At 36.7% G+C, this 18,215-nt stretch overlaps 1 protein-coding gene across 1 annotated transcript; it reads left to right on the top strand.

Moving 5' to 3' along the window:
* The first annotated feature begins 5,100 nt into the window (after nt 1–5,100).
* LOC104223858 (high mobility group B protein 10-like) lies at nt 5,101–12,020 on the top strand. Its single transcript, XM_009775368.2, has 6 exons — nt 5,101–5,402; nt 7,729–7,807; nt 9,854–10,016; nt 10,117–10,194; nt 10,514–10,875; nt 11,514–12,020. Exons 1-6 carry the CDS (start codon nt 5,191–5,193, stop codon nt 11,598–11,600), a joined length of 981 nt encoding a protein of 326 aa, XP_009773670.1. The 5' UTR covers nt 5,101–5,190; the 3' UTR covers nt 11,601–12,020.
* The last annotated feature ends 6,195 nt before the right edge of the window (nt 12,021–18,215 follow it).

Genomic DNA, 18,215 nt, shown 5'->3' with positions numbered 1-18,215 from the left:
AAATTCAAGGTATGACACTAACAGAAAAAGGAGTCATGCAAGCGTGCACATCCCCAAAGATGAGAAGAGAAGGGTTTCGTAACAGTTTATATACAGTTCAAATAATATCAAAGCGATAAAAAGTGACATTTAGCATATTAGGCCCAAACATGCAATAAAAATCAGATAATAAATAAAAGCCAATTATAACAGTTATTCTAAGCTCGAATTCTTGAACCCTGAATCAGAGATTCTGGGTTTTGATCCTCAGCAGAGTCGCCAGAGCTGTCACACCTCCTTTTTACACCCTGAGGGTATATGGGAGTTTTTCCAATTAAAGTGACATTAATCGAAATGTGATTATTTTAATTATCAGAGTCGCCACTTGAAATAGTTTATTTGATGTCCCAAGTCACTGGTTTACTTTAAAATTCCAAATCGAGGACATTTTGACTTTATTTTATAAGTCTGCGAACCAGAAATTCTAGATAAGGAATTCTGTTAACCCGGGAGAAGGTGTTAGGCATTCCCGGGTTCCGTGGTTCTAGCACGGTCGCTTAAACTATTATTAATGGCCTAATTATCTGATTAATACATGTTTTAAACCTATTGTGCATTTTTAACCTTTTAAACCGCTTTTAATTATTTGTTGTTACATATTACGAATCATGTCACGGGAACCGTACCCACGATCTACAACATGTTTAGATTATTAAAGATTAAATTGTGGCCGGGTCACATAAATGTACCCGCGGATTTTAGTAATTAAGTGTCAAGACTACGTCACGGGAACCGTACCTGTAGCTATGACAATTATTTAATTAACGCGCCTAAAGCAAATTACGAAAGTTCAAGGCATTTTCTATACTAATTTTTATTTATGTGAGGGCCATATATTATAGGATTTTTATTTGTGCATGGGACACCCCAAATTATTTTCTACAAGGATTAGCTCTTGATCTAATTTTATGAGGGCCATGTATTATAAGTTTTAAGCATGGCACACCTCAAATTATTTTAAAGGAAATGGTTATATATTTTAAAGGCAAACTAAAGGTGCTCCTATTTTTACTAATTTAAAACTAGTTATCACAACCACATCATGGGAAACGTACCCATAGTTGTAATAATTTTAATCGCGTGCCTAAAACATACTAGGGAATATTCAAAGCGTTTTCTATACTAGTTGGTATTAGTATGAGGGCCATGAATTATGGAGTTCAATTATAGATGGTAATCCTCAATTTGTTTTAAAAGATTGTACTCAATTGCTAGTAATTCATTGGTAAAAAAAGAAGCAACATTCATCAAGTTCACGCCTAAAGACAGACTACACATGTTCACAAAATTCAAATATTAATCTGCAGCTCAAGATTACATGCAAGGGTCCAAATTGTGAGATTAATAGTAGGTGGACGCATTTTGTTTTGAACATTAAGAGAAGCATCACAAACAGTTATACTCAAATTGATCAATTAGAACTCAAAAAAAAAAAAAACTGAACACAATCAATTTTGAACCCAAGTGTGCGAACTGGGTTGATAAGGAAACAATGCTCTAACTTCACTGCTTGACATATACGAATGTGAAACAAACATGATACATAAAATTTAATTTTGCCTACTGAGATTCACATTGTTTATCCAATAAAATCCAACAGCTCAAACACATTCTCCTTATTTATTTAACGAAACTTGTTAAATGAAAATGAGCTCGATTTAGATCATCCATAATGAATCAACCCATAACACGACTAACAGTCCCATTAAAATCATCATCTACGTATTGAGCCAAAGAAATAATAACATCCTGCTTCATACAAATCAGTAGTCCTACATAGAACTCATAATTTGTATATCAAGTGAAGGAAAATAATTACAACAACATTACAAGGTACTATTAAATACCTAATTAGAGCCTAGTAAATACATATCCTATATGAGGCCATTTAGCTTTTGAATCTCCAAGGATGCTTCTGGATGCTATTTTTGGGCCTCCATGTTTACAAACATGGCCAATATGGTCAGATCTGCAAACTACAGTCAGGTAAGCAGTAGCAAACAAATTTCAATTCTTCAAATTAAAACAAAGCTACATATTTCATATACAGACCACCATAAGAAAGCTCTTGTTACTATAACCTATATTTGTATTTAACAAAGATATGAAATTGATGAACTTCTAACAACTAACCTTATAATAAATATTCAGAGACAAAAGGGAAACAAATTTATCGTTTTTAGCATCATTTCTGATACATAATCAGCACCCAAGCAAAATGAAACTTACAACAATGAACCAACTATATGAATGACAACAAATAGAACCTTTAACTCAATTATCATACACACATGAAATAGACTTCAGGGGAGGAAATCCAAGTAGGTTGCATAGTTAGGATATCAGATTTATTAGGATAGGATCGAGTGTTTAAGGAAAACAAAAACTTCATTCAAGGAAACTCAACAGGGCATACAAAAAGATTAGTAAAATACCTAGCAAAAATGGAAAAACAATAGCCAAAAGAAGCAAGGAAATCTGCAGCTCCTAGCTCAACTCAGCAATAGCAGCAGTGAATAAACCTAGAATTTTTGTTCCAGTTTCTGAAACCCCAACAAAAAACAACTCCAAAACAGAAAGAAGCTCAAAAAAATTTTAAGAACACTTTTTGGAAGGTTTTGTTTTCAGTCGTTTCTCTTTTTCACTCTTTTTTTTCCTGTGCCCTAATGATTGGAAAGAGGGTCTTTTACAGAGGGGATTTAGGGTAACAAAATGAGATTTTCTTAATTCAAAAGCACCCTTTAAACTTTAATTTAAATCACTTACACCCCTACCCAAAGACCTCTTTTATCTCTAATATGATCATTGTCAGCTTTCTGGAAGCTTCCTATAAACTTCCCTTAAACCTTATCCAATTCCAAACCCCAGCAGTCCTGTTTTTTTTACCCTTTTTCGTACCATTCTGGCATTTAACCCAGGCAGTACTAGACCTCTGGGTCACTTAAACCACAAGCCCAATTTTACTTGGGTCTGGGCATTAAAAGACCCAAATCCAAACCCAAACAATAAACAGAATCAACTCAAAGAAGGTTTAAACAAACAGACTTTGGACTAAAACGGGAAAACATATTTTTTCTAAAAAAAAGTACTCAAAAATAAAATTAACAACTGCGATTAATCTAATTAATGAGTTATTATCACCGATGAATCAATCATGAATCAAACCAAACAAATTTGGACAAAAACTGTTAACACATAAAGGGTTCTGAAAACAGGGGAAGAAGTATACCAATTAGATTGCCAAGAACTTCAGCAACTTGAGAAAAGGTAAGAGAACCCACTAGAACTTCGATGAACCACGAAACTCAGCCAATGGTGGGAATTGTTACATGAATACTAGCCGGACTTTCGTCTATGGCTAATGCTTCATGCAACAATTTTCACCACATGCCTCAGACAAGACGAATCAGAGGCTTGAAGAATTTGGATCGTTCAAGGCCTTTTGTCCGAAATCTGGCCAAAACCATGAGATGGGGTGGTCTTGACATCAAACGGAATCCTTTTATTGAAGAAACTGGGGAATTCACGGGGCTTTGCTATGAATTGAGGGCTAAGTCGAGAAAAATCGAACAAAAAGTGAAAAGTTCGAATTTTTATTTCTTAAATGTCAAATTCGGAGAAAACAAGTGATTTTTTGGAGAAACTAATGACGGGATATGGACGAGGAGATGATGGAGGTTGTATGGTTAAAATTTGGAGGCGTTTGGAGGTGCTCCGCCGCCGTGAGACGATTTTCGGGCGGCGGAGATACGACGGAGGTGGGCGGCGATTTTAGAGAAGGGAAGACCTAGGTTTTGGTTTAAAAATCGGATTAATGGAGACTAAAGGGAAATTGGTCGTTTAATGTGTTGGAATAAATGAAACGACGTAGTTTTGTCACACAACTACGTCGTTTTGGAGTGAAGGGGGCTAACCGGATTTGAAGGGATTGGGCTTGGGTCAGAGGCGGTTTTGGATGGGTTTTGGGCTCGGGAATTGGGGAACAAATTGAATTTCAGCCCAAAACAATGTATTAGAACCTTCAAATCATTTTTCTCTCTTTCTTTTATGATTATTTTTAATCTCTTTTTTTAATTAAAAGAAAAATCCTAAATTAATCTAAAAAAGTGGAATTAAACTAGTTGCCTAATTACAAAAATTATAAAAATCAACTAATCCTAAATTAAAAGTGAAAAAAATCAATAATTCTCTAAATAAAGGAAAAAATGTCAAAATGGGTCATTTTTGTGATTTTTATTTTTAATAAAGAAAATAATTAATTAATTAATCCTAAAAATGTAAAAACAAACCTAAATGCAATGCATGATATTTTTTGGCATTTTTCATGATTTTTAATAAAATAAAACGTGCACAAAAATGCAAACAATTAATAAAATCTACAAAATTTTTCTAAAAATGGCAAATAATTAAGAAAAATCTATTTTCTTGAGATTTTATAGGAGTAGTTCGTATTGGGCAAAAATCACATGCTCACAATTACAAACTTACATATAAAACAAATAAATTATATTTTTGAAATAAAAAGGTGAAAAATAATCAAGTATATAAGTTAACGACGTTGAATAATAATGAAATAAATTAGAAGAATAAAAAATTTAGAATATAAATTGACAAGGTGTTATGAGTTCATTGAATTTGTAAATATAATGAACATGAACCATTTTTAAAAAGAACGATGAGATAGATGTTCACTAAATTTATTTAAGTGATAATTTGACGAATTAGTCACTAATATATTAATAACCTTTTACTTTGAGAAGCTTTTATATAATATTGGAATAAGTCGTCTCAAGATATTAAGTGATGGTTTAAAAAAGAGTAAAAGCTACAGAAAGTGCATACGGAACTTGGTTCACAATAAGTAGTTTACTTTTTTATTTTCGTTCAAAATAAATACCCCGTAATCAAGAAAAAATTTAATTTGCTTTTACTCTTTTATCCTTGTGTGCATATCCTAAAAGGTTTTCTCAATACTCACTAATATTTAATAAGGATAGTTTAGTCATACTAAAAAATATATTTGTATAAGATTTAGTATTTTCACTAAAAGTAAACTGGTGAGTCCTTTTCTTGGCGGATGTATTTAGGAGACAAATCTTCTATATCATATAGTTTTGTCGTTAAAATTTAATTTGCCCAGAGCAAGAGAAGATGTCCAACAATGCTGCTGATGAGAAAAGTAGTGAGCAATCGCAGTCGCAGTCGCAGTCGCAGTCGCAGTTGCAGCTGCAGTCGGAAGGGTACCCAAGAGGGCCTCTCTCTTACCCTAAGCCCGAAGCTGAGTACCAACAAATTGTTCAAAATTCCCAACTTTTCTGGAACAAACTTCAGCAATTCTCTGCATCCCTTCCTACCAATTTCCAGTTAGTCCCTTCTTCTATTACCTTCAATTACTTAACTTTTCGTTATTTGAAAATGTTTAGATTATGCGTCTTGCTTCTTGAGTTTTTTCCTCCCTCTTTTAGCATAGAAAATCTTTCGATACAAGACAGGGCCGTCTCAAGTCAAATGTTTGCTCGTCCTTTAGGCCGATAAGTGAGATTTTTGCTCATTGCAGTCGTCTCAGGGTTCTTCGAACATGGATAGTACCGGGGCCCGCATATTAGAAGGCTGGTGTCTGTATAATCTCTCACAAGGCTGGGGGGATTTTGTAATTATATTCTGTAAGGTTCACTTTACATGTAGTAATTCAAGGTTACCAAATTTAATAGGAGTATAAATAGTTCTATACATATTCTTTATTAACAAACGTAGTAGTAAAAGGTGTGTATTTGCTCCTCTGCGCGCAAGGTGAACGTAATGCTTGACCTGCGTCACCTTTTAAGTTTTGGGATACAATGGACCATGCCTGGTACTTTGAAGGATGCACAATCTAGTTGGGCTTTTAAAAGACGCCGCCAGGCTTGGTATGTTGCTCCCTTAGCACTTATGTGGACAATATGGAAGTCGAGCTTTTAAAGAGAAAGAGATTGATTTTGCGCAACCGAGGAATTGCCTCCCATGTTTAGTGTCTTTTTGGTGCAACCATGGCATTCCTACTTGTATAGAAGATTCGGTGTCTTTGGTGGATAATCATGTCTATCTGAAGATTCTCTACTCTTTTAGTATACTATACAGCCTACAGGAGTTTTCCCATCATTAATAAATTACATTTTATTTGATTAAAAAGCGTAATAAATTAAGAACTTTTTTGTTGTAATGGGAGTCAAACCAATGTAGATAAAGAATTTTTACTAGCTTGTAAGATGACAAAGTCCTCATCTTGGAGAGTAATTCTTGGAGACAAAGTTTAATTCCATCTTATTGACCATAGAACTGGTTGCATGATACTGTCATAACCTAATGCTTGTTCTCTATTCCTTAGCTCGACAGCTATGCGTTCTTGAGGAAGTAATCTGTTAGGACGCCAATAAGGTAAATCAGTGTGGGAGAAACTATGCATTCACTTCTCAAGCCAAGTAAATGCCATATCCAAATTAGATTCATTGGATCCTGTATTTACATCATAAAATTGGCATTCTTATATTGATGAGTTTGTCACTCATTATTACAGTCGAACAGTTAACAGATTGAGTGCACATTCCATCTCATTAGGATTTGAAAGTTCACCTGCTGGTTCCATACAGTTGAAGTTGTGTTTTCCGGCAAAGTTTGACTGCCATAAATAGAAACTGTACTTTTTGACTTGTGGTGATGCAATACATTGCTGCTTTATGTTTTTGTTAAAATGTGTTACTGACCTTGAATATCATTAAGGACTTGTGGAAAAGACGCAAACCTGAGAAATACTTCATTTTACTGTCAATACATGAACAGTGGCGGAGTCGGGATTTCCGCTAAGGGGGTTCAAAAAAAAAAGTTGAAAAAGATTATAGCTAGTGGGAAACTGGGAATTGAACCTATGACCTTACAAAAGTTTTGAACCTCCTTGACCACTAAGCTATTCTTTTGGGTTGTGTCAAGGGGATTCAAAGCTTAATATATAGAGGTAAAAAACAGATTTTGCCTTATATATACAGTGTAATATTTTGGCGAAGGCGAACCCCCCTTCCGCCCCTCTAAATCCGCCACTGTACATGAATACCTAATGGGGTTATACTTTACTATATGGAACATAGTTCTTTTTGTTCACTCACTATCATCTGTGTTCAGGAGATGTACATGCATCAAGTATTGGCTCTAAAATTTAGTATACTGAAGCACAGATTATACTCTAAGCTTCTTGGTTAGTGGATATAAGAAAAAAGCGTAAATAAACAGTAATGTCTAAAGAAAATTAGAATGATGAAGTAAGAAAATGAAATCTACCGAGGTAAAGTTACTTCACCAAAAAAAAAAAAAAAATCTTCTGAGGCGAAGTTTAGGAAGAGATGGTTGATTGCCCTTCAGAAACAATGTCGCAAGTATATACACTGATGGTTTTATCTGTTGTGATTTAATTATAGGGAAAGAAGATATTTTATGTCATTTGTGAGAACCTTGGTATGAGTCTATTGCTGAAGTTGGTATGAGTTAATTGTATTTTAGCGAATTGCAGCTCATGTTAAAGAGGTTGCTTCGAATTGTCTAACTTGCTTACTGCTTAGAAAGTAATCAGAAAGTCAGTGATCAAGTTGGTTTGTTCTCTTTTTTCTCAAAAATGTTGGCATGATCTTTTCTTCCTTTATTCTAACTCTTCCCACTGTACAGGATCCCTCTTGTAGCAGGAACACCGCTAGATCTACACCGTCTTTTTATTGAGGTTACGTCTCGAGGTGGAATAGAAAAGGTATGTACAAACAAACGTTTTGCTTCAGTTACACACATATTTGCTTTCACTTTGGAGAGAGAACCTTCAATATGGAAACTACAGTAAAAAGTAAGCATGTTGACGCATGACACTAAATCTTCTTCTTTTGGTTACATTGGGTATCCAAGACCTAAATTATGTTAAGTGTAATAATGGGCTTTGAATATTAAACCTTTAACCTTATCTCTGTCAAATGCTAGTCCAAAGATTCCAAGCTTTTCCTCTTCTTATTCTGGTTTCATTTGTGAAACACATGTTCCACTTCGCAAAAACGTACAGACGTGCACAATGTTCTTATTTAATATCCGAGATATATACTTCTAAAAGGCTCCATTGGCTGTTTTTGGCATATCTGCATAAGACGTTTTCGGTAAAGAGACATTGAAATTTTGAGTAAATATGTTTAGTCTTGAATGCACAGGTGTGGCCTGGTAATTGCTATAACTGCTGAGGTAGGAAATTTCTAAGGAAAAATAGTGGGAATTTTGGTGATTCCTTTATATATAGCAGCTGTTTGTTGTAGCTTTAGAGGAATGAGGATAAAGGGGAGAAAAGATGAGAAAACCAAAAAAGAGATGCGACCTTCCATCATGAGGATCCTCAGGGGGATTACTTTTTCTTCAAAATCTGTCCCCATTCATCTTCAACTAATAATAAACTAGTATATACAAGAGATAACTTTGGACTAGGCTCAAACATGAGGGTGGCTATTCACATAAAAGGGTAACTCATCCTTGGTTGTAGAGCTGATTCCAAGGAGTTTCACTCAATGGATATTGCACCTTGAAATTCATGAATTAGGCACCTATTCATCAAGGTCATACTCCTCACCACTTCAGCAACCTCTTGGCATTTGAGGCAACTTAACTTTCAGTTACAAGGACATTGATGCATATCTACTTGATCAAAAAAAGGACATTGATGCATATCTGAGAGGATAGTATTCAAAGGATCACTTACAAAATCAAATTACTTTGTCTTTCTCAGAGATGCAAAAAATCTAGAATATACTCTTTTGGGTCGTCTGGTTTGTGGTTTAGTTATGTAGGGATTATAATGTAGGAATTATTTATGTGGTGAATAATCATGTAAGAATTGTTATGCGGCAGTGAAAACAATATGTGAATTAAACCGTGAATAATAAGTGAAACAACCTCTCTATCCTCACAAGGTAGGGGTAAGGTCTGCGTACACACTACCCTCCCCAGACCCCACAGTGTGGGTTAATACTGGGTATGTTGATGTTGTAAACTGTGGGTAATAAAATGAGGATTGTTATGTTTGATTGCCTACTTTCTGGGCATTTTTATCTTTTAATACTCTTATTAAGGTATTGCTAATACATGTATTCTTACTCTACATTCTATCTAGTATAAATTAATACATGGATTCTTGCATAAGTTATACCAGTATTAGTGATACAGTGTTCTCTGATATTCTTTTTGTTGATTGGTACAGTGTTTTCTGATATTAAGCACCGCATAACTTATGCAGAGTGTAGTACTTTTGCGGAGCTTAATATCGGAGACCAAATGTTCCATCAGTTATATGGAGACTATATTAGTAATGAGAAGTTTAATATTGCAAATCAAACGCTATATAAGTAATGCTGAATTTTATACTGGGAATAAATATCCTCATTCCTTAAACCAAACAACCCCTTGTCTCTTAGTAATAAAACTGTGTATTTGCAAACTGCCTGAACAAAAATTAATAGTGTTTGGCACTTTTCTAAAGTCCTTTGTGCCTGTAATGCAGTGAGGCTAGTGGTTTTGGTTTGTATTGTTTTGATTTATTTTTCTTCAAGCACTCATGGATGGCATCAGCTGATGCTGCTTTATCATAGTCAAACCTCCTTTCTTCTTTGTTATTCTCGAACCTAATTCAGTGAAATTATTGCTGCTTGGACATTCTCAAACCTACCTTTTTTCTTTATCAGGACTAAAATAATTTGTCCCCCTTCAATTTGGTTGGTCTAATGTGATTTGGAGTTCACTCGGGTTTTATATTGGGAACTTGCTGCAGGTTATTACAGAGCGAAAATGGGGGGAGGTGAAAGGAATATTCAGATTTCCATCTTCTGTGACCAGTGCATCATTTGTCTTGCGGAAGTACTATCTATCCATGCTTTATCATTTCGAGCAGGTTTATTACTTTCGGAAAGAAGAACCTTCTGTCTCTGTGGCTGGTATCATGAAACTTTTGCAATAAAGTTACCCGTATTTGTTGTTTTAAAGTTTTTGTTATAAAAATAAAAACTTGGGAGACTTCTTCTATATGTTCTGCAGATCCTACAAATAGAAATGTAACTGACTCTGTAGCTGAACATGCTAACAATGATAATGCTGCTACGAATCAATGTTCAGGTGTGCTTCCAATCTTTTAAGACTTTAATTTTCTATCATGAGATCCTTCCTCCGGTGTATGTTTCTTTATGCCCCATTAGTTTGGTATAGCATGTTAGAGAATGTTTTACCTTTTATTTGTTTGAAATTTTAAGAGAGCTACAACAAAGAAGTATTGAAACTTGATATTCCTTGTACGGAGATTTCTTTCTCTCCTGCAACTTGGCTTTCATGGTTTCCCTTTTAGCTCCTTTGTATTTTGTAATGTCCTGTTTTATAGTGGATTGACATACTTAGCTTGTGTCATCGCTATACAATTTTATGGTTCTTGTAACTGTAGTGAGTTATAATCTGGAGGCTGGAAGTTCACTGATTGGAACCATTGATGCAAAGTTTGATTATGGTTACGTAATCACTGTGAACCTGGGCTCGGAGAATTTAAGTGGTGTACTTTATCATACACCTGCATTGCTACACCAGTCCCAAAGGGTTAATACTTCAGCTAAGCCTTCCCAACGGATCAGGAAAAGACGCAAGTTGGCTTTGAAGGACCCCTCTCGACCCAAGTCAAATCGAAGTGGTTATAATTTTTTCTTTGCTGAGCATTATGCCAGGTTGAAACCTTCATATCAGGGGCAAGAGAGAGCTATCAGCAAAAGGATTGGACTTCTTTGGAGTCTACTTACAGAGGCCGAGAAACAGGTTGGATAAAATGGCTTGACACATTAAACTTTCACTTTTTTAGTTTATTGCTTACTGTGTACAAACTGCATCTGAAGGCTGGAATCATTTCAGTAAACCCTTTTTTCCTTTTTTGCTGATAAAAATAATTGGGAAATGAGGATTTAATTTTGTACCTGGAGATAATTTACATGTTGCTATTGTCATTATACAGTTACTTTGTAAATAACCTATTCCCTTTTTGCTTGTTCTCTTGTGTGACTTTTAAGCAGAATCATAGTTGATTGTTTTTTGAAGGCATAGTTGCATTTTATGTTGTATTTAACCACCTTTGTCACTGAGTAATTGTGTGCATTTTATGATTCCAAATGTCAAAAGTAGCCTCTTTTCAGTAAAAAGACCTTAACCAGGGTGGTTGCTTCATAAGTCATCAGCTGATTGTTCCTTGGGGGGAGAAGGTGGCTGGTATGTCTTTGGTTGCAAATTCTGTTGTAGACTCAAAATTAGCAAAATGACATTCTTGGATATGCCCGCAGTATGACGGAGACAACTTTTGGAGTTACTAAAATATCGCAGTAAATATATTTGATGCTGAAGAGGAAAATGGGGTTCAATTCTCAGCTGATACTCATCTTCAATATGTGTTACTCGCAATGCAGGTTTATCAGGAAAAAGGTGTGAGAGATAAGGCGAGATACAAGGCTGAGATGCTGGAATATAAGTCATCTCATGCACAACCGCAATAGGCTGAGATTAAGAAACATCTTTGTTTCCCCATCTTTCTTTCTTGTTTGGAAAATCATCATGTTTACATAGGCAGCTTGGACTTTGATGGATTTGTGAAAGTATTGTGCTCTGCCTTTCTTTCCCTTTTTGGGTGAAAAACTGAGCCTTTTGGAGCAGGAGCAGCTGTTGGTATCAAAGAAGTTTCATCCCAGTTTCCTTGATGGCAGTGTAATGCTTAAAATGGTCATCTATTTATGCATTTCTACTTTCTTCTTAGACTCTGTTTCTTTTGGATCAATCAACATACCATTTAAGTTATCATCCTTACAAGCTCTTAGTTTTGACTTTTGAGTTGAGTAGGTAGTTGGTGTGAACGTCATGTAGACAGTAAAGTAAATATTGCCAAAGTTGCTTTCAAATTTATGAGTGCATTTGTTGAATGCTGTAACCTTTTAGAGAAATATTTCTTTCTAACCATCTCTTACAACGACGACGACGACCCAGTATAATCCCACAAGTGGGGTCTGGGGAGGGTAATATGTACGCAGACCTTATCCCTATCCCGAAGGGTAGAGAGGCTGTTTCCAGGAGACCCTCGGCTCAAAAAAGCCACAGGTCTAACCATCTCTTACGATAATTGTATTTCATCAAGTGTTTAATACTAAGCTAGTTTCATATTAATTGTTTGATTAAAAAATATACGTTCAAATGGAAGTATCACACATTGACTTGATTGTAGGATATAATACGTTGTCCTTCGAAATGGTATATGTAATTCTTATTAAGGTCTAAATTTAAATTTTATTATTAACCTAAATAGTGAAGAATCGGAATAGCAAGAGGTCAACGAGGAGAGGGAGTCGAAGAATTTTGGACTTTTTATACATCAACGTTACCTTGAAGAAATGAATTCAAACTTCTTCATAGGTACCACTATGATGTTGATAAATACGGTAACTCAGTGTATAAATAGCACGGTATAGCCAGTTTTCGGACTGGTCATTCAAAAATAGCCAGCGTTTAAGAAGTCAATGAAAAATAGCCACTATTTTGCTGCAACAGAGATCGGTCCAGCATAATATACTGGAGTTCGGTGCACCTGTGTATGAACTCCAGCATATTATGCTGGACCGGTATACTTTGCTGACTCCAATATAATATACTGGAGACTGGAGCACCGGTGCTCCAAACTCCAGTATATTATACTGGACAATTATACTTGCTGGAACTCTAGTATATTATGCTGGAGTTCTAGTGTACTTATGCTGGAACTCCATCATATTATGCTGGAGTTCCAGCATACTTATCCTGGAACTCTAGTATAATATGCTGGAGTTCAAGCATACTTATGCTGGAACTCCAGCATAATATACTGACGTATTTTTCTGATTTTGAACAGTGTTTTCGCTCAGATTTATCTTTACATGAAAATTGGCTAAATTTTTATTACTTTTGAAACTGGACTATTTTTGAACGACCAGTTGTAAATCTGGCTATTTTTGAATTTCTCCCTAACTCAGTCTCAGTGAGCATTGAATGAAAAAAATTGAACTATGTATAGGGTTAAATAGGCTAAAACTTATCTACCAGGTTTACATCTAATTAATAAATGCAAGACATATATCTTTCATATACATATTTTTCACTTAAGCATCGTTGGATTATATATATTGTTACTTTAGTTTTTGACAATTAAAATTAAAATATTTGATTTAGCATAAACATCAATAACTAATTATCCGGTTATACTGCAAATGCTTGAAAAACTAACATAGCTAAAGAACATAGAAGCACAAACAATCAACAAATTGGTTATGTTGCTCTTTATGACTTTATAAAACTTTTCTTTTTGGTACAGTTCAGGAAATTCAAAATTTATAATCTTGTGTTGAACTCAAATGTAATTTATAAATTATATGACAACTTACTTATACCAAAAAATTGTCTGGATAGTTTTTTGTTCAAATATAATGTTCGATAACTTTCCTTCGAATATTTTTTACAACAGAATTTGTATAATTTATACAGCTGCAGTGGATGTTATTAGCTCAAAATTATGCTAGCACTTTAGTCGTCAAGAGCATAGAGAAATTCTTGTTTCTCGCAATTTATTGTCGGGCTGATGCTTCTTATTGTCCACGTCACTTTTAAGTTTTACCCACAATATCAACACTTTATCTCTTCTTTTTGTTTCTTTAATAATTCGATGCATCAATTATTTTATAAGCTGAACAAAAAAAGTAAACGAGGGATGTAATTTTCTTGCGAAGAATTTCATGACAGAGCAGCATATACTTGGAATAGTGTATGATAGAACTAAAGTTAATAAATTTGGTGGCAGGACTGTTTACCCGTAAAGCAGTACAATTGAATTTATACGTGGTTTATAAACAAATAAATCGATTTGATCTCAAAATGATAAATAAATTAAACAAGAATATAAAACTTAGCGTTGAAATCGAGATAAGACAGTAGCAATCGTGATTCCTGGAACATAACTTTTGGAGGCAACAGTAATAGCATTAATAAGTAAGAAGATAAAATATTATTAAGTTTTTAAACAAAGTATAGAATCAATTGTCAGAAAATTCGTTCCCTTACAATGGTTGTTGAGTTCTCTATTTATAATGGTGCTTAGGGAATAAGGTCCTAGGATCAAGTCCTTCTTAAATGACAATTATGATGGACATTGAAGAATGTGTAACGGTAAGCAATGAATGTCATATTCTCTGTAATAGACTATGTACTTAATGTTATAGAAATCCATTAAATGCTACCGGGTGACAAGTATTTATTTCGTTTTCATGAACACCACTCCCTTCGGGAACAAACAAGATCGTTGCCTTCGGACCTGCTCCACTTCTGTCTTTGTCTCCACGTGTCGCTTAATGTTGCGAGTATTTAATATGAATATATTTTACCTCCATAGTTTTCCCTATTTTCTTCTCAAACATTTTGTTTACGAGGCGCTGATAAGTGCCTCCGGTGTTCTTTAGCCCGAAAGGCATCACATTATAGCAATAGGTGCCAAAGTTCGTTATGAACAAAGTTTTTTCCTGATCCTCCGGGTTCATCTTAATTTGTTTGTACGCGGAGTAAGCATCGAGGAAACTCATTAACTCGTGTCTAGCCGTTGCATCAATCATTTGATCAATATTTGGCAATGGGAACGAGTCTTTCGGGCACGCCTTATTTAGATCCTTATAGTCTACGTACATGCAGAATTTATTATTCTTCTTTGAAACTACTACTACATTAATTAGTCAGTCAGGATACTTTACCTCTCGGATTGAACTGATATCAATCAATCGAGTTACCTCTTTTTGTCGAATTTGTTTCTAACCTCGGCAATAGGGCATTTTTTCTGCTTTACTGGAAAGATGTTTGGATCCAGGCTTAGTTTGTGCACGCCCACTTCTGGCGGGATACCTGTCATATCCGCGTGCGACCACGCAAAACAATCAACATTAAATTTTAGAAATTCGATAAATCCAGAATTGAGCTCTGGGTTTAGACCTGTCCCCAAGTGGAACTTCCTCTCCAACAATTTCTGGAACAACGTGACTCGCTCAAGTTCTTCCGCTATCGATTTTGTTGCGTCCCTTTCTACTGGCACCTGGAAATATCTTGGTACCTGATAGGATTCCGACGACTCCTCCCCTTGGTTGGCTTTGCTCAGTTCGGGAGAAAGTGCTGATTCCTGTAGTTTTTATGATGCATGCTCCTTCCCTTTGCTACTGAAAACTGAGATTGCATTTATCTCCCTTAAAGCCGATTGGTTTCCTCTTATTTGTTTTATTCCCTCGGGAGTTAGGAATTTCATCAATTGATGATATGTTGACGATACGACCTTCATCTCGTGCAACAACAGTCTCCACAAGATAATATTATAGCCAATATCGCCATTTACGACCTTGAAAAGGGTCGTCTTAATCACCCCCTCAACATTCATTGGCAGAAGGATGTCTTCTCGGGTTGTCACACTTGCCACATTTAACCCGACAAGAAGTTTTGTAGGCGGAATGATGATTTCGGTCAGCTTGGCTTGTTCCATCACTCTCCACTGTATAATATTGGCTGAACTTCTTGGGTCCACCAAAACACGTTTAATTTTAAAATCTAAGACATTTAAAAAGATTACCAAGCATCATTGTGCGGCAGCAACAATCCGTCTGCGTCTTCCTCCGTAAAAGTAATGTCATCCTCAGCAACTTCCCAGAGTCTCTTACTATGTGTTACTGATACCTTCGTCTTTTTTGCTGGCAAAAATGTCACGCCGTTAATCTCATCCCCCCCCCCCCCCGAAAATCATGTTGATCTTCAAACGAGGAGGGTTTTCTTCTGTTTTCAAAGGTGCAACCGTAATTGTGTTTAGCCCGATCACTCAAGAATTCTTTGAGATGGCTATTTTTCAGCAATGTCGCCACCTCTTCGCGCAAATGTTGACAGTCCCCTGTCCGAAGGCTGATGGTCCCATGATATTTGCACCACAAATTAGGAACCCTCTTACTAGGATCGGATCTCATCGGCTTCGGGAACAATGCTTCCTTAATGTTTTTCATAGCCGATACTAGATCTACTATGCTGAAGTTGAAGTTGTATTTAGAAAGCCTAGGTAGGAGGAATCTCGGGAACCTGATAACTCCTTGTCCAGCAATGACTTATTATTCCGGCCGCGATCAGCTCTTTTATTAGTAGTGAATCTATCCATCGACAGAAAACTTCTACCACGTCTTTCAGCCCTTTCATGGGGCAAAAACCGGCATCCTGAAGTTCGTCAATCTGTGTTGAAATCGTCCTTTGACTTCTCTTTATTCTTCTCCCGATCCCGACCCTTGGTTGATGCCGGGAAACTGAGCTGATCATCCTCAATTCTTATCTTTGACTCGTACCAGTTGTGGACATCCTCCTATGTTGTTGCCTGAAACTCGAGCAAACTTTCTTTCAATTTTTGTGAAGCGTCGGAACTTCTTGAATTTAGACTTTTAGTGAATACTTCAACTAACCATTCGTCTGGTATGGCCGGGAGCAACATCCTGTCTTTCTGGAATCTGGTCATGAATTCCCGTAGCAATTTAGATTCTCCTTGTGCAATCCTAAATATGTCGGCCTTTCGAGACTGTACTTCTTGGCCTCGACATGGATCTTGATAAAAGGGTCCGCAAACATCTCGAAGTAATCTATGGAGTGCTTGAGCAAAAGCGAATCCCTTATCCGAAGGCCGTTGGTCCCATGGTATTCACACCATAAATTAGGATCCCTCTGACTAGGATCGGATCTCATCGGCTTCGGAAACCGTGCTTCCTTAAAGTTCCTCATAGCCGATACTAGATCTACTATGCTGACGTTGAAGTTGTATTCAGAAAGCCTGGGGTAGCTTGCAATGACCTGTTATTCCGGCCCCGATCAACTCTTTTATTGGTAATGAATCTATCCGCCGACCAGAAACTTTCACCGCGTCCTTCAACCCTTTCATAGGGCAAAAACTGACCTCTTGAAGTTCGTCGATCTGTGTTGAAATCGTCCTTTCACTTCTCTTTATTCTTTTCCCGGTCCCAACCCTTGGTTGATGCCGAGAAACCGAGCTGATCATCCTCAATTTTTATATTTGACTCGTACCAGTTGTGGACATCCGCCAATGTTGTTTCCTGAAACTCAAGCAAACATTCTTTCAATTTTTGTGACTTCTCGGATTCAGACTTTTAGTGAATGCTTTAGCTGCCCATTCGTCTGGTATGATCGGGAGCAACATCTTGCCTTTCTGGAATCTGGTCACGAATTCCCGTAGCAATTCAGATTCTCCTTGTGCAATCCTGAATATGTCGGCCTTTCCGGCCTATACCTTCCTGGCTCCGGTATGGACCTTGATGAAAGGGTCTGCGCATCTCGAAGGAATCTATGGAATGCTCAGGCAAAAGTGAATACCATGATAGGGCCCCCTTCGTGAGGGTCTCCACGAATTTCTTTAGTAAGACTGACTCAATCTCGTGGGAAGCTAAATTATTCCCCTTCACCGTCATTGTATAGGTGGTGATATGCTCTTGAGGATCCGAAGACCCGTCATATTTCGGCACATCTGGCATTTTGAACCGCTTCGGGATCAATTCTAGTGCCGCGCTTAGATTGAATGGCAACTGGGTGTTATTCTTTGAGTCTGGTCCTTTCAACACTGGTGGGGTGCCCGAAATTTGATCTATTCGGGTGTTTATCTCCCTCATAAACTGCATGAGTTCGGTTTTAAAGGGATCATTCTCGTTGTTGTTACCAGATCCGTTACCCTTCCCTCCGGCCCTATCAAAGTCGACTTCGCCCCTTGGGGTGTTTTTGTCGATCCTCTGAGCTGTTTGATTTGCGGGAGGAACTGGACCTCGTCCATTCGCGTTGTTAGAAGCACCTAAAAATGCATGCTTCAATTCCTTCGTGAGTTGAACCTGTCGTGAGAGATGTCCTATAATGGCTTTTTGTTGCTATCTCAAGATCATTACTGTTTCAATGACGTGCTCGCTTTCAGCATCATCAAAAGTTGCTTCTCAAACATGTCGCGGATATTGCCCACCGTTGGCCGACATGGCCTCATCCCCCTCGTTGCGAGTATTACTGATTGAATCCTCATGTTGAGGCTGATTTCCTTGGTC

Source organism: Nicotiana sylvestris, chromosome 6 (assembly GCF_000393655.2).
Source record: "Nicotiana sylvestris chromosome 6, ASM39365v2, whole genome shotgun sequence".
Lineage (NCBI taxonomy): Eukaryota > Viridiplantae > Streptophyta > Magnoliopsida > Solanales > Solanaceae > Nicotiana > Nicotiana sylvestris.
The sequence above is the reverse complement of the archived record's forward strand: the minus strand, read 5'-3'. Positions and strand labels throughout refer to the sequence as shown.

Bases quoted from the DNA above. Each gene is read 5' to 3' on its own strand.
- LOC104223858 (XM_009775368.2), top strand. From the start codon at position 5,191: ATGTCCAACAATGCTGCTGATGAGAAAAGTAGTGAGCAATCGCAGTCG. The intron at 5,403-7,728 runs GTTAGTCCCTTC...CCCACTGTACAG, and splicing joins TCCCTTCCTACCAATTTCCA to GATCCCTCTTGTAGCAGGAA. The intron at 10,017-10,116 runs GTATCATGAAAC...TATGTTCTGCAG, and splicing joins ACCTTCTGTCTCTGTGGCTG to ATCCTACAAATAGAAATGTA.